Raw genomic sequence first — 25007 nt, 5'->3', positions numbered from 1 at the left:
GCCCTTGGTAAATCTCAAAATGCCACTCTCTATGCTTATAATACAAGTGACACATTTTGTCAACATTTTTACAACAAAATTATATGGCTTATAATTACCTTAGCCCTAGTGCTCTAGGTTGCATGCTTTGGGGTAATTTTCAAAAGTACTGAAGTATGTTTGGTTGAAATAACACTCCTAATCACAAAAGTTAAACATAATTATAGATTTCTCTTTCTCCAAATTGAGATAATTAGATGCTTAATTATGCTTACAATTCAAAGTTGAATGTGCTAGTTAAGCTATCCGAGATTAGAAGGTGGAGTAAGGCACTATAATATGCTTAATTATAATGATGTTGCTCATAAGTTTTCGTGATGGTTTGCTTAATTTTAGTACACATGTGATTAAGAGAGTCTATTTTGACCAAGCCTATCGATGTAAATTTCTAGAAATAAGGAAGCATTCGTTTTTAATCTCAATTTCATAGTTTTCTCTTCACTTTCAATATGATCCTTCTAATTACGAAGAGGGGAGATGTTTTGTATATGCTTTTCCCAACGGAGAGTTGGTCCACTAGAAGGCTCCGAGGGGAGTTTCAATTGGACATATATCCATTTCGGGATTTCAAATGGATATCATGCTTATGACTTTTTCGCAAACTCGATGGGCATATTTCATGCCACAAATTTACAAGAGGTCTCAAGGCTTAAGATCTTGGTTACATTTGTTCTATTGTGTTCCGAAATACTTGGATTTTCATGAAGCACCCCCACACTTCCAGTGTTTCACACCCTTGGGGTTCATGAACTTCAAAACAATTACTAAGGAAACACCCATGAACATTAGAGATTTCCCAAAACCATTATCTTTTCAAAATTGGCCTTCTTTATCAAGAGTGTTAATCGCATGCTTTCTCCAAGCTAATGACAAGGCCATTAAGGCAAAGCACATCATTATTAAGGAAACATTTAGATCGTATATGACCTTAATGTAGTTAATCAACTCCATTAATCTACCAAGCCACTAATCAATAAATGTAAGTCATAAATAAATCTGTTGAAATAACTTGGGCCAATTAGAAGAAAAGTGAGTGAATCTTTGCTTAAAAAGTCCTAAAATTTTCCTCCATCTTCACAGCGTGGCTGGAAAGCAAAACAAAATTATGTGTCCATACTGCACTGGCCGGGAATCGAACCCGGGTCTGTACCGTGGCAGGGTACTATTCTACCACTAGACCACCAGTGCACGATTAATAATTAGGGTTCGTTTAAATTATTTTCAATAATTTATACAGCCAAATCTGTTCGTCCATACATTAATTCTCATGTGCAAACTAATTTGCATACTGCTCATTGACCACCAGTGCTTAATTGGTACCTGCGTTTTAGGTTTTGATACATCAATCAATGAAGCATATGTCAATCCATTGAGCCATACGTTCATTAATCATGTGCAGTACTCGCCAAAACATTCATAATTTCAGCATACACCATTTCAACATCCAATTTATGGATACTTCTTCACATATATATATGTGTGTGTGTGTATGTGTGTGTGATCATAAGACAGAAAATGCCTGGCACATGCATGCATACAACAACATGTTTCACTTGATTTAGCCCTTCATGAACCAACACAATCTAAACATGAATGCCAACCAGAGATCAGAATAGCTTCTGGATACCACCAAATCATGACCAGAAACATTTCGGCAAACCGATCGAAATATATGCATGCAGCTAATGATTGGCACTAAAATGATTAACTTGATATGTATATGGACTTCAACCCAATTTAGTTTCGGTAGAGAAGTACATCATGTACTTCTATTTTTCTTGGTATGGATTTGCCAAAAGATGTTGAAACATGCTGGGTTTTAGTAAATTCACAATTTGCTCCTAACAATATCATCTCCTTAATGTGCAATGTGCATCCAGCTCCTGCACATGAACAAAAAAGAAAGCATGGATGGAAATGGCACATGGTATATGAATGAAACATGGCCATTTGAATTTGAAAATATGAATGACAAAAGATTTGATTTGCACTGGCCGGGAATCGAACCCGGGTCTGTACCGTGGCAGGGTACTATTCTACCACTAGACCACCAGTGCAACTGGGAACAAACCATCTAACGCTAACGATATTATCACAGGAATGCAAAACAATATACAAATGATGGCTTTTGTGCAACAATGTACTGATTCAGTCACGTACCTTTAAAGCATTCAAATGCAAAACATAGAAATGGGCACACACATATACAAACATACATATATGCCTTGAACACACAGAGAAATATATAGCACACATACAAGGATGAAGTATATATGATGTGTGGCCTCCCTGATTTTATTTATTTGCAGGTGAGTAGACATTCAAACCCCATACAAAATGAATGAATCAATGAAGTTCATGCCATGAGGACTCACTCTACTTCTGCTACAATGTAATAACACATTGTAAATTATAAAAGTAAGATTTTGAAAACGCATAAAACTGCACTGGCCGGGAATCGAACCCGGGTCTGTACCGTGGCAGGGTACTATTCTACCACTAGACCACCAGTGCTTGTTGTATGCAACTTTAACAAAGTATTTTAAAACATATATTATTTCAAGTCTTTTCAAAGAAAATAAAGAAAACAAGACATATTAACGTCGTCTACGACCAAATTTGGCCCATGAAAAGGAACAAGTTGCAAATGAAGCTACACTAGCTGAGAATCGAGCCTAGGTTTGGGTATTATTCTACCACTAGACCATCAATGTTGTTTCAAAGACTAAAACATGTTTCATCCCACAAGAAAATAATATAAAACAGAGAATTTTACAAGCGTCCAAAAAATTAAGGATGTTTCATGAAAATTTTGGTGGTTCTTTTGCAAATCTCCCTTGCAAATTTTTACTTGACCCCTACAGTCTATCAACTCCTGCTTTCATTGGCAAATATGCTAATCACCAACATGAACAAGTACATTTTGAAAAGACTTGGTCACTATTTTTTATTAGGCCCAATTTCTCCACGTCAATTGTCCATGTCATACACAATTCATTCTTTCTAATTCAACATATATGTATGCATCATTCTCATATTTATGTATCATATGCTCTTGTTAATGAGACTCGAGTTCATAGCTAACTTGAAGTTTAATCGAATCCTTTATATGCAAGGGTCAAAAGTTTATAAGTATTCCAATCTTAGCAATTACGAGTTATACATTTAAATCTCCTAGTCGAGATGATTGTTAAGATCTAGCATCCTTGCCACATAAATGAATCTCTTATAATACAAAATATAAATTATGATTGTTACTTTCTTAATTCCCTCACTCTACGCAAATCTATGAAGAGAACCAACATCACAATACATTGTAAACTGTGGTCGTCAGCAAAAGCAAAGTATGTAAGGAGAAAAACCTGCAATATAAAGTAGAGTGAACATAATTCAAATTTACTGCCTAGGGTTTCCAATGAACATAATTCTCTCATGAATGATATTCATGTTTACTGGCATTATAGCCTAATTTCCCCTGTGAACATAATTCATGCTTACCAACATTAAAGCATGGATTCCCTCGTGGAAATAGTCACCATTTGCTACTTATAACCTGGAGTCTTGCTATGCTTGTGGCATATGCAATATTCTTTCTATCAAAAATACACGAAGGTGTATCAAGTCATCTTGTTACAAAGGCCTTCTTGCAAAAGGATAACATTAATAAGGGATAACATCAATCCAAAAAGAAGCTAATATAAAGACGTTTTTAATAAAAGCAAAATGGCATATGGCATTAGAAACGAAAAGTTTTGACAAAACAAGCACCACTCATTGGAGCAAAAAGGTAACCAAGAGCGCCTCGCCCAATGTAACTGATTAATAATATAGAGTTTTAATCCCCCAGCTAATCTTTACTTAAGAAATTGTGAACATACCATAGAGAACCACCCAGCAACCGATTGGGAAGTTATATATTAGTAATGAGAATGAGATACATCCATTCGATCAACAAGAGAGAGACAGAGACAGAGATGGGTAAATCAAAACAACTTATTTGGAGATAACAAAATAAATGTGTCGCTTCACTCCTCAGCAGCACTCGCTGCACTTAGATCAACACTCAAGTCCAGGACCTATCCAAAAGAAAAGTACGACCATTATGAGGAAACATATATATTCATGTATGGATGGGACATTTTTAACCATATACATTTTGAAATAGTGAATATCCATGTAGTAATACCAATATCAAAAGTTCTTATCACAGCTATAGGCATTGTTATAATGGCCTAGATGTATATATTTGCAATGGATACAAGTAATTGAATTTATGGCACAAGGGATTTTTTCATTCTCGTACTTCGGAAAATGAATATTTTCCTTTGAGAACATATCCTATGTATAGGATGGACTGGAAATATGAATGGTTGGTGCATGGACATATAAATATGATACCTTGCCACCCTTTGTTTCAACATAAAGCATGTGTGTGTGTGTTAAAGCATGTGTGCATGTGTCCGTGTGTGCGTGTGTGTGTGTGTGTTAAAGCATGTGTGCATGTGTCCGTGTGTGCGTGTGTGTGTGCGTATGTGTGTGTATTATTATCTACCTTTCCAGTGATAGCTGTATACAGAGCCAGCACATCTTCCACAGTTGTCTCAAAATGGGTTGTCGCATCGTAACTCTGGGTTCAGAAATAGCCAGGATCATTATTCATGTCTAATGTAGTCAATGATAAAGTTACAATATATTTTTATGTATTATTCAGAAGCACTAGCAAGTAAAAGTAACATTACTCTAGAAATATAGCATTGATCCAATGAAGGTTCATTCACTGGCTCAAATCTATCATAGATATCAAAGAAAATCTCATCAACGGGACCCAAGAGACTGATTCCTGGTTGCAGTTCCTTCTCAGGATCATCAGTTTCAGCTGCAGCCGAAACAAAGGCAATAAACTTGCCCTTTGGAGCTACATTATGTGAATGAGAGCAGCAGAAGACATACCTGGAACAATGAATCATGAAATCATGACAACCATTCTAAAAGCCTTGAACCCCTTGGTATATACATAAATGCAACAAGAAATTATGCAGGATTTATGAAGCAGAATGTGAAACAACATCGTTTTTTATACATCCATTTGATGCTGCAATTAACAAAACAGAATGAACATGTATGGCTTCTCAAAATTAATAAAGCTAATTTAACTTACATGTCAGATTTCCTGCCTAGCTGTTTCTGAGGCAAAATGATTTGAACTGATGTAGAATCATTTGTATTCGGGATGGAATGGCTCATAATGCATATTGCACGAGCTACCTTCCCTACCTTTCTCACCTGAAGAAGACCCATAAGTTTAATGTTGCAATCATATAAAGTTTAAAACAATTCCATACATGTTGTGCATTACGGTTTCTTGTATTATGTCTCCCTACAGTTTCGGATTTAAGAAATTTGTCATCATATTACAATATAGTATTCTCAAGGAGAGAATTTAGTCCATCTTAACGATGTTATAATGCTATATTAAAATCATGATGAAATATACAATAGCAGCTGCTTTCTGATGTAGCCCTTCTCTAATAATCATTGTTAATTGCCTGTATAAAATTTCTAATGCATCAATAGCCCCATGCACATGCATTCATGTTAAAACTCCACAATATTACAATATTCATCGTACAATAAAGCAGCTTCATCGTAATGTATATCCTCTCCTATCAATAGATTATCAATGCATAATTCCACTATATCAACTGATCCAAGCACCATTACTTAGTGCCTTACCACATCTTCCCAATGTTACACTATTTCTTGTGGCATATCATTTAACTTTTAGGCACAATGTGCTATTAAGTATAGAGATATAGAGCTGACATTATGTATTTTAAAGGTATGACATTTAATATTAAAACAAATGTCATCTGATCTGAAAGATCATAAAATGAACTCAAATTCAGATCCTCTAAAGCTTGATATAGAAATCCCCACAAATAGGAGATGTAAATTGATGGAATAGGGGGATACCTTATTTGGGAGGTATGATGGATCACATACAACCTTCTTTGTTCTTGCCGTCTCTCCTTCAGATGTGACACCACAAGCTTTCCCTTCTTCATCAAATTCTACCTGTAAATATTGACATGGCTTGAGTAAAACTGTAGTCACATTCGCAGCATGAGCTAATTGACCCCAGCGTGGAGCAATTACCTTGCACTCTGGTTTCGCTAGCATATAGGTACCACCATACACTGCACTCAGCCGTGCAAAACCCTACCATGTGTGAAAGAAGAAGCATATCTTCCATTATTACAACAGCAAACAAAACTTTCTACGGGTCACATCAAGCCCAACACACATATACATATCCATATACATGCCTATACATACATCCATACATAGCCATATACCATATACACATACATGCATACATATTACATGTGAATGTGTAAATATCACCTGTGGTAGTTCACCAAGCCCATACAAAGGGTATATGTATGGAGATCCCCCTTGAAAACGAGCTAATGATTCAGAGTACAACTGAAATTTACGAAGAATCAGATTAGATCACCATGCATGTGTGGCTGAATTCTTACATTAAATGAAGCTCCTCAATATCTTAACCTTAACCCTCTTGACAAACTCTAGAGCAGGTTGATCAAGATAAGCATCATCCCGGTATAATGCTAAGGCATGCCCAATAAAATCAACAGTATTCTCATCTAATCCAAACTTTCTGTCCAAGGAAACATACACAAAAAAGAAACAAAAAGGGATTCAACCATGTAAGATTTATTCGGATGTCTCAAAAGAATGAATGAAAAGGTTTTCATAGAATTTAGATTTATGAGAAAGTATTACGCATAAATCTCTCTCGGTGTTATCCTTGCAAGATCTAACCCCTCGTGAGTCTTTGGATCATTCTCTACATAATCCTGAACATAAATGAAAAACTTCCGAGCCCGACGTTTCTCAAATAGGCCCATGAGAGGAGACTTCAATGCCTCTATGTCTGTGGCAGGAACCTTGTGAATCTGACCAAACATGAAACACGGGCATCCCAGAAAAACCATTAGAAACATCTAGCACATTAGCTTATTGCTACAAGGTAAAAAATTTAGATATATTGTCTGTCAAGCTTCTTTTTTCTTAAATTACTAATAACATGCTCATAAATCCAGATAACCGTTGTCAATGCAAATACAAAATGAGGGTGGCATAGGTTTGTATACATACGAAAAATACATGTATAAAGGTATGATTCACATAAACATAAAGTAAGCCTAAATTCAATCAATGTCAATGTATATAGGTTTCCAGACCATAGTTGCCTGTAAATATAGCGAATAACGATGGAAACCCCATTTTTTTAAAAGACTTATACATGAATAAAAATAATATGCTCATGAGCAAACTACAATGACACAAAACAATTAAATTTTTCATTACTATTCCAAATGCAGTTTTTCCAACAGAAGGAATGGCAGGAAACATAAGATTTCCTACTATGGTGAGATTTTGGGTTAATAACCTAAATTCTAGATGAATAATAAATTACTTTTCAACCAAATGAGCATCAAGAGAATAAAGAGGATAATGCTTTACCTTCCCTTTGTTGAAGACATAGCTCCCATCAACAGCTTTAAACATCAAATATTTGGTGACATCTGTGTGTATCAATACACGTACAAGAGCTCCATTGGCCATCATAAACTGCAAATAGAAACACAAGCAAAACATATTATGAACATATAATAAAAATCTGATTCATACCATCTTATGTCACTTATAAAAGCAAAAACAAATTGCTCACATATTATTAACACTTTTTTTCAAAGTTCACTAAACAAAAATAAAGGCAAAAACAGATTGCAAGAGTTAGCACTTTCTTTCTCATATATTAAATGGAATCTGGATGAATTATTCAAAATATCAAAAAGTTTAAGTTTTATTTGAAAAGAAAAACAACAGTGTGTCGTACGTACCTTTGGAACCATGTCCACATTGTAGTCTCTGCTTGAACCCAAATGTGGAGGAGGTTTGTCACTACCTCTAAATTTGGTCCACAACTGCACAAAAAGTAAACCAAGAAATGAGAGACCAAAATTACATAGCAAGAGAACAATTCATTAATATCTCCATATATATTGGCATTTATTTATTTAATCTACTTTACCTGTGAAAGATTGAGGGATGCTGACTCTCCTCCATAATAATCATTCCTATCCATGTGCAGAACCTTGCAAAAGAAAAAGAAAGTTCAGCATAAGCATACGATAGAAATATTTTAGCGAAACCCTTGAAACTATCTACACAGATAAGTGATATTACATGATTGAGATTTTTAACAGAAACCTTGAAAATCTTGATATGATATCTCATGATTGAGATTTTCTTATCAAAACACTAGAAAAATTTTGATATAAATTAAACGATATTCCAATCTTGAGATTTTTTAATAAGTTTCTCCAATATTTTTCCCTATTTCATAGCGCATTCATGCATAAGGCAAGGACTATCCAGATATTACACAATTTCATCATTCAGAATAAAATGTCAGAGGGCCATGATTTGAATTGGATCCAAACTGGTCCATCAGCAGCATCAATAGCATTGCCCTCGACATCATTATTATCATCAGGAAAAAAGAACTATATTTTTGCATCATAACCTCAAATCTATGTCATGTTTAAACTGGTCCAAAAATCGTCAAAAAATAAATAAAAAGGGAAATCCACTTCTAGATTATATGAACAAAATGTGCAGAAAAAAACACAGAAACACAAACGCAGAGTAATGTGAAAGCTTAACCCCAACCTAATACTAAACTTGTTATCGGAACCTAAACAAGAAGAAATTTGCACTCTTTTGTTTGGTAACCAAAGTGAAATCTACAAAGAACAAGACACAGAGCAATGTGGGGGGGTTGAAAAGCTAACCTTGAGAGAATTAACAGAGAGGAGGCCACTGAGAATACATTCTTTCAGGCCAGTTCCAAGAACAATCACATCGTATTCTTCATCCATGTCTCTGTCTGTCTCTGCGCGTAATAATCGATCAGATCGGATTCAAAGGAAGGAAAGAAGAGGGGCGGAAAGTAATAAAAATCGTGCTTTCAGAAACAGAGGAAGTCAGGAAGGACTCTTCTTCTTCTTCTTCTTCTTCTTCTTCTTCTTCGTGTGTGTGTGTGTGTGTGTGTGTTGACACAGCTTTTCTTTTTGGACCTTTTCACACTCCATTCATTATATTCATGTTTTCACACTATGCACATACTAAAAAAAAGTATATACTTCTAATGTCTCTCTCTATGTACATATATACATATGTATCTATATACACACACATATATATGCTTCCAATGTCTCTCTCTCTCTCTCTCTCTCTCTTTGGTAAAAGCACACAATTATATTAATTGTATGTAAAATCCACTTACTTACAACACTTCTTACTCTCCTCTACCTATCATATGCCTATGTATGGAGAGGGACGTTCTGTAATGCTATTAAAAAACCTGAATATGCATTTGCGGAAATGATCCCCACATGCTCTAACATCCAAAAATTCCACATGAGAATACCTTTAAGCTTCTTTATATACGCTTTCACCCCATGTCTATTATCAAACATGAAAGCATTACGCATATTCCAATTGTGTTGTAGACCCCAATAGCATAAAAATTGGAACAATATCTCCATCTCATCATTTGAACCATTTTGAACATATTGAGAAAAAACCCATTGTTGAGGTCTCAAACAACAACGGGTTAAAACTTGCCAAATGTCCAGTAAGTACTTCCAAATGGTACATGCTCTAGGACATTTAACGAACCTATGTGTACGATCCTCCAATGGAACAGTGCAAAATAAACAAGTGTTAGACCCTAGTCCTTGTCCCTTTAAGGCCGACCCTAATGGGAGCCCACCAATGATGACTCTCCATACGAATACCTTTGCACGAAATGGTAGATGGGAATGCCAACCACGTTGTAATATTTTCCACCACCTTGCATCTGACTTACATACATTCCACAACTTCATGCTTTAGGAGATAGCCAAGATAATGATGTCATCGCATGATGATACAATATATTTGTAGTGACATGTAACAAGCATGTACCATCTTGTAACGGCCAATCCACCCAAGGTGCAAAATTTGTTTTCAATGGCAAATATCCTTGCAACATTGGTATATCTTGTATCCTTTCTTCTTTTTTGGTAAAATCACACAATTATATTAATTGCATGTAAAAAAACCCACTATTACAACTTGTAAGTCATCTTTACATATCTACATAGAGAGATACATATTCATAACATGACAAACCATGAATATGTCTCTCAACATCTCATAACCTTTCTTATCAGACCAAATGACGAATGTGATGCCCAACAAACTTACATACTTGTCTCTCTTCATGATTGAATATACTTGACATCTCCAACAATGAAAATTGCCATAAAAGGAACCCTTTCAATCTCAACTCATAACGGTGTACTCCCCTTTGTTCATCAAATATAAAAGCATTTCGCATATGCCAAATAAACCAAAGCCCATACTACCTCAAATAATCCAAAATAATCTGAAAAGAAGGTGAAAGACCTCCTAATTCCACTTGTGCAAAAACCCATTTGAAAGGAGATTTTATCACTCTTGTCAAGGACATCCATATTGCATTAATAAATCTCCAAACCATCTTTGTAAAGGTATATCTTGTATCTCTCTCTCTCTCTCTCACTCTCTACAAATGTGCAATAGTACCAGATTGCTTATTGCAAATGGTATTTCCTTATGGCCCAACACTAATGGTTTTACATGTAGAAAACACAACGGAAATAGTGTGATTGACTATGTGCTACTTTCCAAGGTATTTTGGATCGTATACATAAATTCTCACTTGGTGAATGGACACCGGAATCTGATCATAAGCCTTTATGTATTGATCTCAAATGTATGCATAGGTTTGATTGTGAGAAAGCTATTGAAGATAATAAACAACCGCACTTGAGCATGAACCTTAAGCGAGCACCCATGTATTCCAAGATGGTTGAGGATATGTTACAAATGGCAAAGATACAACATGGTGCCACACTAGAATGCAAATGGAAAGCTTTCAAGAAAGTCATTCTCTCCTGTACAAACAAATGTTTTTCGACCAACCACACATCTTGGAAATGCACCAAGAAACTTAGGAAAAAATGGTTTGAGAAAGAATGTCATGAAGCTCGAAAGTGCCTTATGGTTTTGGATGTAGTTAAGGATAAAGAGAATTACCAAAAGCATTTGCATGAGTATAAAAGGCTTATTCAAAGAAAGAGAAGAATATGGGAAGTTACTCAACAATTTATCCAAACGCAAGAGAAAGCACATGCATGTGCTAAAATTTGGGGAAATCTAAAGGGGAAACGTGTTGAGAGTTATGGTGACTTAACTCTTCACGGCTTGTCTATGCATTGTAAGAATTTATATGAGTTATCTCTTGCTGGAAAGATGATGTGTTATGGTTCTCTTTCACATATGCCTCCCTTCTTTACAATTGAAGATATATGCATAGGACTTAAGAATTTGGCCTCTCGAAAGGCAAGCGATCTTCAATGTATAAAGGCTTAAATGCTCAAATGGACGGGAAAGGAAGCACATATATGGATAAGCGATATGTTTAATGATGCATTGCAACATCGAATGTCGTACGATTGGACTACAAATTGGATCAAACCTTTACATAAAGGTGGAGATATAAATAACGTAAACAACTATCGAACCATCATGGTTGGCTCATTAATGGCAAAACTATTTGGATGGATAATGGAATCAAAGATAAGTGTATGGGCTGAAAAAAATGGTAAGAGAGCTTATGGACAAGCTAGCTTTCGGAAACACTATAGCACCATTGATCACCTTATCACCCTTCGAGTATTAATGGAGGAAAGTCGCCTTAGAGGTAAAGGTTTATATTGTTGCTTTGTGTGGAAAGCTTCAAATATCTTGGCCTTGAAGGTCCTTCAAATCATAGATGGAATGAATGTGCTACATGCCGCTTAGAGGTGGGTAAGCGAGCATACTATGCATTTGAGAACACATACAATCTTGGAGATATTAAGTGTTGGGTCCTCAAGAAATATCTTTTCGACACTTTGGTGACACTAGTTCTTCTCTATGGGGTGGAAGCATGGGGTGGTAGCATCCCTAAATATATGTGGAAAGAGTTTGAAAATGTCCAAAAACATTTTCTTACAAAGTTTCTACAAGTTAAGAAACAAACGCTCTACACCCTCCTCCTCCTTTAGACGGGATCGCTTCCCATTGAGATCATGGACATGGAAAGGGTTGTTGAATACATGCTTAAGGTTCAAAAAAGTCCCTCGCATCGACTTCCTAGAATTGCGTGGGAAGCAAGCAAAAAGATCCAAAAGACACATAAAAGCAAAATTTTGTGTTCCGGTTGGATGCAAGATATAGAAAAATGGTTTGGTAGATGGGATGCGAGACACTTGCTTCATGATGCATCATTTGATTCCTTTGTAAATGAGGCCTTTTTGCAACGCCAATGTATCATGACATGGGACAAATGTGGAGGCTCGCGCTTCACACATTATACTACACATGTTGCACCTAACTACAAAACCATATTCTTTGCGGAACGGGGAAATCGTACACATTGATACATGTTAGAGCCCATACCATTATCTGCCATTTGAACCATTGCTTCCATGCGACTTAGCTCACATGCATTGCGATGTGAAACATGGCGTTGGGGCACAAGTGATGAGAGTGGTCGGTTATGCACACTTTGCCGTAAACAAGTTCACAAGTCTGAGTATCACACTTTGATACAATGCTCTGCCTTTGATCATATTCGACCATGCTTTCCACATCTCTTCGACCGAGCCCAATTTTTGCATGAACTCCTCTCACAACCACAATGTGCACTCTCGATTGCAACATTCATTGGTAAAGTTCTTGAACATCGAGAGTCACTACTCACTTTGACACATATCACGTGAAATGTAATATTTTTGGTCTCATAGGTCATATTTGACCTCCGAAGACGATAATATAATCTCTCTCTCTCTCTCTCTCTCTCTCTCTCTCTCTCTCACACACACACACACACACACACACACACACACACATCTAACCCATCAGACGCTTAATAGTGAACCTCAATTGCTTTAGAAGCATGTTCTTAACGTTGATTCCCCTCTAGGTCGAACCACCAATGATCTCCGCCTTGAGATACATTCACCCAACTTAGTATGTGGTTCCTTTCATATGCTTGCATGTCTAAACCCACTTGGTTTACGACATGAGGTATATGTGATATGACTTTATTACCTTTGGGGCCCATGGGCATCATTGAAGCCTTACAATTGAATAGCTTGCCATGCTCTTATTCTTTTCTTTCTTTTTCATCTTCTGCCTCCTTCTAATTTGTCATTCATACCTATATGTCCTTTCTTGTGTCTCTCCACCATGGTAAAATATCTCATGGATTACTTTCTTACCGATTGTCACTTTAACGAATTTACACTACATTATGTTGAAATAAAGGGGGAGCTTTGTTCTAACCATGGATAGTTTCTAATTTGATATTGTTTAGTTTTTTACACTACATTATCTTTAGATATTCTAATTCTATCTTGAGAAATTTAGAATCTCATGGATTACTTTCTCACATTACGTTAAGGGGTAAGTGTGCTACATTAGCATCATCTAAAAAAAACGTGTTGGTTCTTAAGATAATATCATTAACAATTATAAATCCGATAATTGACGAGGATTTATCTTCTTAGTCTTGTTTGACAAAACTAGTTCTCAATATTCTATTTGAATAAAATGTTATATGATGCCACTCAAGACAAAGAGTGCATTCTTATATCTAACTTCCATTATTGTGATTATTTTGTTGTAAGAAAGCAATGTTTTGGAAGCTAATGGGATTTCATATTTGTCTCTTGGGGTCAAGATGAATGACAAGCACTTTACCTTGCCAATAGACTCTCGACAACAATTGTGTGACATGACAATGAAGAGGGTAGCTAGTCCCCTTTACATAATTCAACTACTTAGGCTCCAAGACCGCCATATGTTCCCATATGTCACATGTCCTTGTTGGTTTGTCCCAAGTCCTAGGATATTCAAATACAACTAAAGTTTCACGAGAAAGTCCATGCACAAATATGATGGACATAGTCTATAAGCTTATATAAAGAGATGAACACCAATTGACACTATGCACTCACCCATCCATATATAAGTGAACATAACTTTCTACTACCATATGGAACATCGATCTAAACAATGTGCAAAGGACTTTATTTTGTCAAAATTTCTTGAAATTGTTCTATATATGTGTCTAACCCTCGCACTATATCCATTTCTTATGGTTCGAGCAGGCAGTTCATCCTCGATATATCTTCATCAATCCATCTAATCCATCTCTTGGTCGAAAATCCTAGTGGTTCCACCTACTCAGGTAAAACTCTAACACATTTTCTAAAGACATCATGCACGTGAGAAAATTCATCCAAAATGAGTTGCTTCCTCCAATATGATAGCTCCAAAGTTATGGAACTAACGTCAACTACTTCATTATGTGAGAGGGGCAACACATGGTATCAAGGAAATCCTCGCGTGTTCGCGAAATGAAGCGGGATCATCGGGGCCTTGGACCAGAAGGATTCGAAGTTTGTACTAGCTTTAGCGAGAAAGTATTTAAGATAGATATAGAGAGAGATTGAGAGACGGAGATTCCAATTCTAAGACAGATTGAGGGAGAGAGAGAGAGATTGAGATAAATATTTCAATTTTGAGAGACAAGATACATCACAAATACGATAACTAGATTTTTTTTATTTGAAGTTTTTTCCTCCGTTACATAGCTCTCCTGATTCTTTTTCCTCCACTCTTTTATAGAGGTCCCCATGCATGTGATGTAGGTTAGGGTGCAAAACACGCATATGCCGACTCGTCGAAAACGACATCTTGGCTTATTTAGGCCTCTTTCATTTGGGGGTTATAACACTTATAACCCATCTGCTCATCCGAGTAGCCGACTAAGATACACTTCTCGGCTTTCGTGTCTAGCTTCCTTCGCCTCTCCTTCGGCACATGCACATATGCAATGCAACCGAATACCCTCAAGTGTGCCAAGTTCGGCTTCTTCCCGAAATACAGCTCAAATGGAAACACTCCTCCATTTGCAGAAATCTGATTCTGCATGTATACCGTCGTCTTGACAGCTTCGACTCAATCGAATTTCGGCATATGCTTCTCCTTGAGCATTGCCTTGGCCGCTTCTTCAATCGTCAGATTCTTCCTTTCAGCCACACCGTTCTGCTCCGGTGTGTATCTGCAAGAGAATTCACGTCGAATTCCCTCCTTTTGTAGATTGTTAGAGAATTGGTCGCAAAAGTACTCTTTTTTGCCATACCTTAGGCACTTGATTTTCTTGTCGGTTTCCCATTCGGCAAAGCTCTTCACCTTCAAGAAGTAGGTGAAGACTTCGCTCTTCTTCTCGATCAAGCATGTCCAAGTGTGTTGAGTGTAGTCCTCGATGAAGGTTACAAAGTAACAACTTCCACCGATACTCACATTTTGCATTGGTCCCCATACATTTGAATGGATTAAATTGAGCTTGTTTGGGCCACGATTTCTTTCATTTGGGAATGGAAGTCAGTGATGTTTCCCTAACTAGCAAGCTTCGTAGACTTGGCTCTTTCGACCACTAAATTTCGGCAAGCCGAAAATAATGTTTTTCGTCTGCCTCTCCCGAAGCCGCGGGAAGTTGACGTGGCTGAATCGCTTGTGCCACAAGTCGATGTCCGATTCAACTTTTTGCCCCTTGGCGAACATAGCGGTGCCTACATCATTCGTTTTGAGGATAAACATCCTTCCTTGTCGACACCCTTGTGTGATGATTCAGCCTTCTTCCTCTATGAAGCACTTGAGGTGAGTAAATCGAAGTTGGATGCCCTAGTCAACTATCTGTCCTACCGACACCAAGTTCTTGGTGATTGTCAACACATGCAAGACATTTCTCATGATTCCCTTCTGGACGACAAGGCTTAGAGGGACATCTTCGATGTGTTCGATGGGGTGAGGGGTGTCATCACTAGTTTCGATGACCCCCAACTGCTCCGACTTCTCTAGAGTCGTGAACCACTCCTTGTGATTTGTCATGTGGTTTGATGCGCCCGAATCCACATACCACACCTCGTTTGACCTTGAGGTGTTCACCGCCATCGAGTTGGCTTCGTGCTTCATTACGAAGGTTGGGCCCGTTTCAACTCGCCTTGAGCCTTCGGCATAATGGAATCTCTAACGCCTATCAACGTCTCCTCGGCTCGATCTGGCCTTGTCTGAATCAGAGCACTTCTTCCAACACTCACTCTCCTTGTGGTCTTTCTTGTCAACATTCTGAGTCAGCCTTCGCTTGCCAATTTCCGGCGCCACCTTGACTCCCCTTGTTTCCGAAGGGTTCAGAATTGTTTTCGACATCTCGATTATACCTTGAGTTCTGCTCCTGTTGGCCGCTTCCACTGCACGCCGACCCGCCTCATCCACCACGACCATGGGGTTGATCCGCCTCCGTGTACAACATCTTGCTATCTAGCAATGGGCACGGTTCGGTTCGGTTTCAAGGCAAAGAAACTGAACCCAACCATTTAATAAAAAATTTAAATCAAACCATTTAAACTCAAACTGTTTAGGGAAAAGTTGAAACCAAACCGAACCATTTAATAAAAAATTTAAACTTAACCATTTAAATCAAACTAATTAAACATCTAATTAAACAAAAATACATTAAATTAAATAAGCATTTAAGTTAAATTGATTAAATCAATAAAAGAAACTTTCATTGAACCATTAAATTAAATAAACATTTAAGTTAAATTAATTAAATCAGTAAAAACCCACTAATTAAACCATTAAATTAATAAACTATTAAGGTACAAAAAAAGTTAACCAAAAACCTATAAACCCGAGTTTTAGAACCAAACCAAACCGAACGCGAACTGTTTATCGAAAATCCAAACCAAACCAAACTATTAATATTTTTTGGAACCAATAAACCGTTAAACCATGTCTTAACGTTCGGTTCAGTTTGAGCCAAAACTGTGCTCATTGCTATTGTTGTCGGTGTGTGTACTCGTTAATTGTAGCTCGAAAAACGAAGGCGTATTCTCCCTCGTGCAGACCACCATTCAGAATGCTCCGAACTTCGACACCTGTCAGGAACTCTATTAAGGCAGAGAAGGAATTAGTACTAAAAGAAGGATTAGTACTATTGTTGGGGAATAGTACTAAGACAGAGAAGGATTAGTACTATGAGAGGTGTCGAACTTTGAGAGAAGGAATGAGTGAGTGAGAGAGAGAGAGAGAGAGAATGATGATGCGAAAGATATATGTATTATATGACGGAAGATATACAACAGTAGTTAGAAGGCTTAAGACTGGCGTTGAACCGATTTGGTTCGAACTAATGCCTTGCGCCTCCTTTTATAGTGTCTTCAGGAATACTCCTGAAGTTTCTAGAATGTTCCAGAGAAATCTGGAATATACATCAATTTCCTAATAAAACCTAAATGAAAATAATATCCTTCAAATTACAACTCATAACCTAATGGTAAAGTCTCGACCCGTGTAACAAAAGGTTATGGGTTCGAGTCTAGTTATGACACTATCCCCCCTTTAAAACGACGAGTTTCACGAGTCGTTTTGGATTGAGGACCCGGTTTCTCGGGATATCGTCGATGGAAGTCTTCTAGAAGAGCACGAGCATTGGTCACATTCTCGATCGGTTCCCAAGTACGCTCGCTGGGACTATATCCTAGCCAATCGACTAGATAGTAGAGCTTGTTGCGAACAATCTTGGAATCGAGGATGGCAGCGACCTCATACTCAGGTCCATCTTCGAGCTCGATAGGAGGTGGAGGTTGTATAGTACGTCCTGGGATAGTGCTCTCGTGATAGGGTTCGAGGAGAGAACTATGAAACACCGGGTGTATCCGAAGTTGCGGAGGTAGCTCGAGACGAAAAGCGACATCATTAATCTTCCCGATAATACGGAAAGGACCTAATCGTCGATAATCCAACTTCTCACATGGGCGAGTAGTCTTGATGTGTCGTCGTAGCAGCCACACCCGATCTCCAATGTTAAAACTGGATGGAAGTCGATGACGATCTGCGTAGTCCTTGTGTGATTGTTGAGCTTGCTGGAGTTGAGTAGATAAATCCGCTTGTATCTTGCGTAACCGCTCCAAACGATCCTCCGCGTAAGGATTTGTGGACACTTCTGGGGTTTCAAGGACACACCACCGGGGATGATATCCCGTATAAGCGTAGAATGGCGTGACTTTAGTCGATGCGTGGATAGCGTTATTATAGGCAAATTCGGCGAACGGAAGAATATCTGCCCAGTCATTCTGATGATAGTTGAGAAAGCACCGCAGATACTGCTCCAGTGTTTGATTTGTTCGTTCGGCTTGACCGTCGGTTTGTGGGTGGTAGCCGGAGGAGAGGTTACAAGTGACCTTCAGCATTTTAAAAAGGTGCTTCCAGAATTTTGACACAAACTGGGGTCCACGATCGCTGATGATATTATCAGGGAGTCCATGATGCCGACATACTTCCCGCATGACAATTTCGGCGGTGTCTTCACTAGATATTTCTTTAGTACATGGTAAGAAATGAGCCATCTTCGTATATCGATCCACCACTGTGAGAATCGCACTGAATCCCTTAGAGACTGGAAGATCTGTAATGAAGTCAAGAGCAATGGATTGCCATGGCTTGCTTGGAATTGGTAATGGTTCTAATAAACCATATGGATGATGTCTTGGCATTTTCGCTCTGCAGCATGTATCGCAAGTCCGAACAAAATCTTCGACAAATTGTCGCATACGGGGCCACCAGAATGATCGTTGTACTAAATCTAATGTTTTAGTACTACCAAAATGTCCTGCTGTATATGTGTCATGGCAGTTTTGTACTACTCGAAGGCGGCAAGAACCATTAGGAACATACAAAAGTTCTTTAAAGAAGAGTAATCCATCACAGTATTTGAATTGCCGATAATCCGTACCTGGTGATTGTGATTGTGAACATGACGCTCGAGAGGGGTCAATTTGTGCTAGTATAGCTTGGGCGAAAGCGTCAGTCTTCAAGTCCTCACGTATAGTATTGGTAATGTCGGAATCCACGGGCATGTCAAAGATCTGTGCTGCTTGCAGTCGTGCTGGACCCAAGATTACTTGCTTCTGGTTATCGAAAGCTGGCTCACCGGGACGTGGTGTTAGATACGAACGCCGTGATAATGCATCTGCCTTCCCTTGGTGCTTCCCCGGACGATGTGTAATTTTGAAGTCGAAGCGTGTGAGGAAATGGGCCCACCGAGCTTGACGTCGATTCAGTACACGAGCATCTTGAAAGTAGGCAAGGTTCTTGTGGTCACTGAATACAGTGACCTGATGAGGAGATCCCTCCAGGAAATGCCTCCATTGCATAAAAGAATCAACTATTGCTAATAGCTCTTTATCATGAATTTCGTAGTTGATTTCGGCGGCGTCAAACTTACGGGAGTGGAAAGCCACAGGATGTAGCTTCTCGTCGTTACCCTGTTGTGACAGAATGCTCCCCAATGCGAAATCCGATGCATCAGCTTCGATAATGAATGGTTTTTCCGGATCCACATGACCTAAAATTGGAGCTGATGTAAACGCCTTCTTAAGACTCTCGAAAGCCATGTCCGTCTCTTTAGACCAAATGAATGATTGTCCCTTCCTGGTGAGCTGTGTGAGAGGCAGCACAATTTTTGAGTAATTTTGTATGAACTTCCGGTAGAAATTTGCAAAGCCTAGGAAGCATTGCACATCCCGCACCGAACGCGGAGTGTGCCATTCTATCACCGTTTTGACCTTGGCTGGGTCCATAGATATGCCTTCTGAGGAGATGACATAGCCGAGAAACTCCACTTGGTTGCACCCGAAACTACATTTCTCTAACTTTGCATACAGACCATGTTCTCGAAGTCGTTTTAGTACTAATAGTACATGAGAATCATGTTCTTCTTGGGTCTTTGAATAAACCAGTAGATCATCCAAATAGATGATCAAAAAATCATCCAAGAGGTCTCGAAATATATCATTCGCCATGTGCTGGAAGACTGCCGGCGCATTAGTGAGTCCGAACGGCATGACCGTATACTCGAAGTGCCCATATCTGGTGCGAAACGCGGTCTTCCATTCATCTCCTGGTCGGATCCGTACGAGGTTATAGGCTCCTCGTAAGTCGATCTTCGTGAAGAACCTGGCACCGTTGATCCGTTCTAAAAGACTTGAGATAAGGGGAAGAGCATACCTATTTCTTACTGTGACCTTATTCAAGCCACGGTAATCTACAACGAGTCGAAGCGAGCCATCTTTTTTCTTGACGAAGAAAATGGGTGCGCCGGCTGGAGATTTCGAATGCCGAATGAAACCGTTCTCCAAATTCTCCTCTATATAGGCTCGAAGGACTTCTAGCTCGGTTGGTGACAAATTGTAGATCGGCCCCCATGGCGGTTCTTTTCCCGGTTGTAAGTCGATGGCGCAGTCGTACGGCCGATGATGAGGAAGTGTGTTGGCTTGTACTTTATCGAACACATCAGCATACTGACGTTACTTCTCGGGAAGTTGAACGGTGGACTCCTCTTTGGTGGTGCTGGAGGGTTGTACTGATATTGCAAAGAGAAACATTTCCTCCTTGCGCCCTTCCTCACGCAACTGACGTAGCGAAATGGTTGCAACCTTCTGGGTAGATCCTTGGGTTTGTCGCAACCGGATTTCCCTTGTCCTCCAATCTATGTCTGGGTCATGTAACTCGAACCATGGTAATCCTAAAACTATGGGATGTTCTGGAATACTAATAATATTAAATGATACTACACATGTTAAGTTATCTAGGACAATATTAACGGGTTCCGACTCTTCTATGATATTACCAGAAGCAATGGGACGACCATCAATGACTACTACTGAGGCTGGACATGGGAGCTTTCTTAGAGATATCTGATGAGCTCGGGCAAAATTCCTATCCATGAAGCAAGAATTAGCTCCGGAATCTAGAAGGGCTAAGGTATGTACTGGAGGGGTACTTTTAGTACTAACTGCTACTTGGACTACGAACACATCACTAACTTGCTTAGAGGGAATGGAACCACTAATGGGCTGCACAGATCTAGGGCTGTCCAACCAAACGGCTCCTATTTTGGCTGGACTTAGTCGTTTAACTCTTCTTCTAATTGGCTAAGGACATCAAATTTGTTTGCGAGATTCGGACTATTAGTACTATTAGGACTATTATGACTATGAGGATTATCAGAGATTCCTACTGACATAGACTCGGGTTTAGTATAGTCAGAACTAACAATGACTTGGTTTACCTGCCTTCTTGGTCTATGGGGACAGTTTATCGCGATATGCCCTGGTCCACCGCAATAAAGGCATAATCGGTTTGTTCGGCGTCGTTGCTTTTCCTCCTCCGATAGCGGCCCACGACGACGTGTAGTGTCAATTTCCATTGGAGTTGGAGTACTTACTGGAGGCGCATTATGTGACTCCCTTTGAAAAGGTTTCGCTACCATTGAGGCATAGGTAGGCTCGGATCTTGCCCTCGGCATCTGAAATTGTCGTTCCGAACGTCGCTCGAAGAGGCGGTTGTCACATCTGACCGCTCGACTGATTGCTTCTGTTAATGATTTTGGCTCTTCAGGGAAAGTCAAGAGTAAATCCTTGACATCGTTGCGTAGACCATAGCGGAACTGCTCCATCAATGCTTGATCATCCCAGGGGATATCGGCGGCGAGTAGGCGGAAATCTGCAGCATATGCGGAGGCTGGACGGTCACCTTGGCGTAATCGCCGGATTTTGTTGATTGCAGTCCTTATGCTGTCAGTATCTCCAAAACATGCTTTAAACTCACTTATGAATTCTTCAAAATTATTTAGTACTGGAGATTCCTTTTCTAGTAGCGGTGCGAACCATGCTAATGCTGAGCCAGTTAACAACGTGCCTACTAAACCCACTCGTGATGCATCGGTGGGATATCGGGACGGATGCATTTGAATAACTAACCGTACCTGGTTAAGAAACCCTCTAAACTGCGATCGCGTTCCATCGAACTTCGTGGGAAGGCCAATCTTGGGTTCTTTATGAATCCCTTGTGCTCCGTGCCCTTGTTGTTGCATTGCTACGATGGTTGCTTCGAGTTGTTGCACGCGTAACGCAAGTTCCCCATGCTGTTGTTGTGTTTGCTGCTTTTCTAAGGAAATTTGCTGAAGATCCCCCAACAAGCGTTGATTTTCTTGTTCCAAAGCATGAAACTTCTCTTTCAAGCATTGAAATTCCGAGAAAACGGATTGATACTCTTCAGCGCTAACGGTGGCCATGGGATGAAGGAAAAGGGAAATAAGAGACTAGTAGGAAAGGAGAGAGACAGAAGGAAGAGGGAGACTAGTAGGAAAAATCGGTTCAAACTGTCAGGAACTCTATTAAGGCAGAGAAGGAATTAGTACTAAAAGAAGGATTAGTACTATTGTTGGGGAATAGTACTAAGACAGAGAAGGATTAGTACTATGAGAGGTGTCGAACTTTGAGAGAAGGAATGAGTGAGTGAGAGAGAGAGAGAGAGAGAGAGAGAGAGAGAGAGAGAGAATGATGATGCGAAAGATATATGTATTATATGACGGAAGATATACAACAGTAGTTAGAAGGCTTAAGACTGGCGTTGAACCGATTTGGTTCGAACTAATGCCTTGCGCCTCCTTTTATAGTGTCTTCAGGAATACTCCTGAAGTTTCTAGAATGTTCCAGAGAAATCTGGAATATACATCAATTTCCTAATAAAACCTAAATGAAAATAATATCCTTCAAATTACAACTCATAACCTAATGGTAAAGTCTCGACCCGTGTAACAAAAGGTTATGGGTTCGAGTCTAGTTATGACAACACCAACCCTCTGAGGCAAATCTGCACCATTTCGTCCTCCTCGACATTCACGTTGATGGAGGCGAGGGAGTTGCAAATCTCCTTTATCTTGGAGGTGTAATCAGCCACTGAAATATCTCTTTGTCGGACATTGCTCAACCCCTGTTTGAGTTGAAGATTTCTGGTTGTGGTGCTCATGGCGAAAATCTTCTTTAGATTTCCCCAATCATCCTTCGGCGTTTTGGCGTCCTGAATGCAGCTCAAAAGCTGGTCACTCACATAGGATGCGAAGTACAAAACTCTGCTCACTGCTTGTTTCTAGGCCGAGAAATATTTGTGTGTCGATTCGGGTGTGGCATCATTACCTCCTTCGACATAACTCCAGTAATTGTGCCCGAGTAGGTACTGGTGCATCTTGTACGACCAAGATGCGTGGTTGCTCCTATCGAGCTTTTCGGTCGGAAGTGAACTTCCTATTCCTCTATCCATGTTCCTATCCTTTCTTTTCCATAAAACAAGAAACTTGTCTCTTCCTTGTTCGCTTGCTTTTCTATCGATTGCAGAGGAGTCTCAACCCTCGCGCTCTGATACCATGTAAAAGTATTCGTGTGCGGAAGCGTGTGTGATAGACACCAAGTACACAGTCGGTTGTTTGAAACTCGACAGTTAGGTAAACATAGAGAATGGATACACAGTGAGAGAGACAGAGAGAGTAGACAACAATACTACAATTTCAAATAATGAACACTCTATAGACTCTGTACATACACCATGCTTAGTGAGCACTCTTTATACAAGCCTTGACGAGCAGGCTGACACAACAAGTACCATCAGTACTTGAATGCTCCAAAATGAGCCTAACACTAATTCTGCCTATAATATTCCTATTTACTAAAATAGGAATATAGACATCCAACGGCCTATCAGAATCCCTCTGACTCGGCTCACCCAAATCGAACTCTCTTCGATTCGGCTCTTGGTTTCTTCAGCCGATTCAAGCCTAGTCGATTGGTCTTCAACCGATTCGGCTCTCGTCTTCTTCTGCCAATTTGGCCCATGTTGAGCTGGTCTCTCAACAATATGGTATCGGAGCATGAGGGTTGAACATCCTTTGCTACCGACAAGAGCTTTCAACACAAACCAAGACCTAACACCTGGTAAGAACAGATAAGCAAAGAAATGGATAGAGGTATGGGAAGCTCTCTTCCGAGAGAGACGCTCAATAGAAACAACTACGCATCGTGGTTGTACAAGATGCACCAGTATGTGCTCCGACACGGGTATTGGAGTTATGTTGAAGGAGCAAATGATGCAGCACTTGATTCGATACATGGGGATTTTCCGGACTGGTAACAGACGGCAAGTAGAGTTCTCTATTGCTTCGCATCTAGTGTTGGCGATCAACTATTGAGCTACATCCAGGATGCTAAGATGCTAAAGGAGGCTTGGGGAAATCTGAAGAAGATGTTCGCCGTGAGCACCACAGCCAGAAAGCTACAACTTAGACAGGAGTTGAGCAATGTTTGACAAAGGGACATGTCGGTGGCTGATTACAACCTCCCGGATCAAGGACATCTGCAACTCTCTCGCCTCCATCAACGTGACTGTTGAGGAGGATGAAATGGTGCAGATCTGTCTCGGTGGGTTGGCATATAAGTTCGGACCATTCTAGACAACGGTTTGCACGAGAGAGAGTACATCGTCATTCTTCGAGTTGCAATCGATGCTTCTTGTTGAAGATAACCACACATGTGCGTTGACGAGCACGCACACCGACAACAAAATGTTGTACATGGATGGGGATAGAACCCATGGAGGCGGGTCGACACACAATGGAGGCGGCCCACATGTGCAAAACCGAAGGCATAATCATCATGCCGACAATAGTTTCGAACCCTCCGGGAGCAGGGGGTCAAGGTTGTGCCAGAAACTAGCAATCTAAGACTAACACGGAATGCTAATACTATGGCAAGAAAGGCTACAAGGAGAGTGAGTGTTGGAAGAAGCACACAGATTTGGACAAATCCAAATCCGACAATGCCACACAATTTAGTTAG

At 39.5% G+C, this 25007-nt stretch overlaps 1 protein-coding gene and 3 non-coding genes across 4 annotated transcripts; all 4 read right to left on the bottom strand.

Moving 5' to 3' along the window:
- Positions 1 to 1156: 1156 nt before the first annotated feature.
- Positions 1157 to 1227, bottom strand: TRNAG-GCC (transfer RNA glycine (anticodon GCC)). The gene has a single exon. It is a non-coding gene; the product is annotated as a tRNA-Gly (tRNA).
- A 798-nt stretch (positions 1228 to 2025) lies between these two features.
- On the bottom strand, positions 2026 to 2096 carry TRNAG-GCC (transfer RNA glycine (anticodon GCC)). Its single transcript has one exon. It is a non-coding gene; the product is annotated as a tRNA-Gly (tRNA).
- Positions 2097 to 2482: 386 nt separating this feature from the next.
- Positions 2483 to 2553, bottom strand: TRNAG-GCC (transfer RNA glycine (anticodon GCC)). Its single transcript has one exon. It is a non-coding gene; the product is annotated as a tRNA-Gly (tRNA).
- A 1202-nt stretch (positions 2554 to 3755) lies between these two features.
- LOC147863035 (guanosine nucleotide diphosphate dissociation inhibitor 1-like) lies at positions 3756 to 9134 on the bottom strand. The gene is made up of 13 exons (XM_087321207.1): positions 8925 to 9134; positions 8162 to 8224; positions 7971 to 8054; positions 7591 to 7698; positions 6847 to 7019; positions 6610 to 6721; positions 6445 to 6525; positions 6196 to 6258; positions 6013 to 6114; positions 5198 to 5322; positions 4779 to 4989; positions 4592 to 4666; positions 3756 to 4115 (listed from the first exon to the last, which is right to left on the bottom strand). Exons 1-13 carry the CDS (start codon positions 9009 to 9011, stop codon positions 4065 to 4067), a joined length of 1335 nt encoding a protein of 444 aa, XP_087177333.1. The 5' UTR covers positions 9012 to 9134; the 3' UTR covers positions 3756 to 4064.
- Positions 9135 to 25007: the final 15873 nt, after the last annotated feature.

Source organism: Azolla caroliniana, unplaced genomic scaffold (genome assembly GCF_043228905.1).
Source record: "Azolla caroliniana isolate FFs.n. ecotype wild unplaced genomic scaffold, voAzoCaro1.0.p SCAF_6, whole genome shotgun sequence".
Classification (NCBI taxonomy): Eukaryota; Viridiplantae; Streptophyta; class Polypodiopsida; order Salviniales; family Salviniaceae; genus Azolla; species Azolla caroliniana.
The sequence above is the reverse complement of the archived record's forward strand: the minus strand, read 5'-3'. Positions and strand labels throughout refer to the sequence as shown.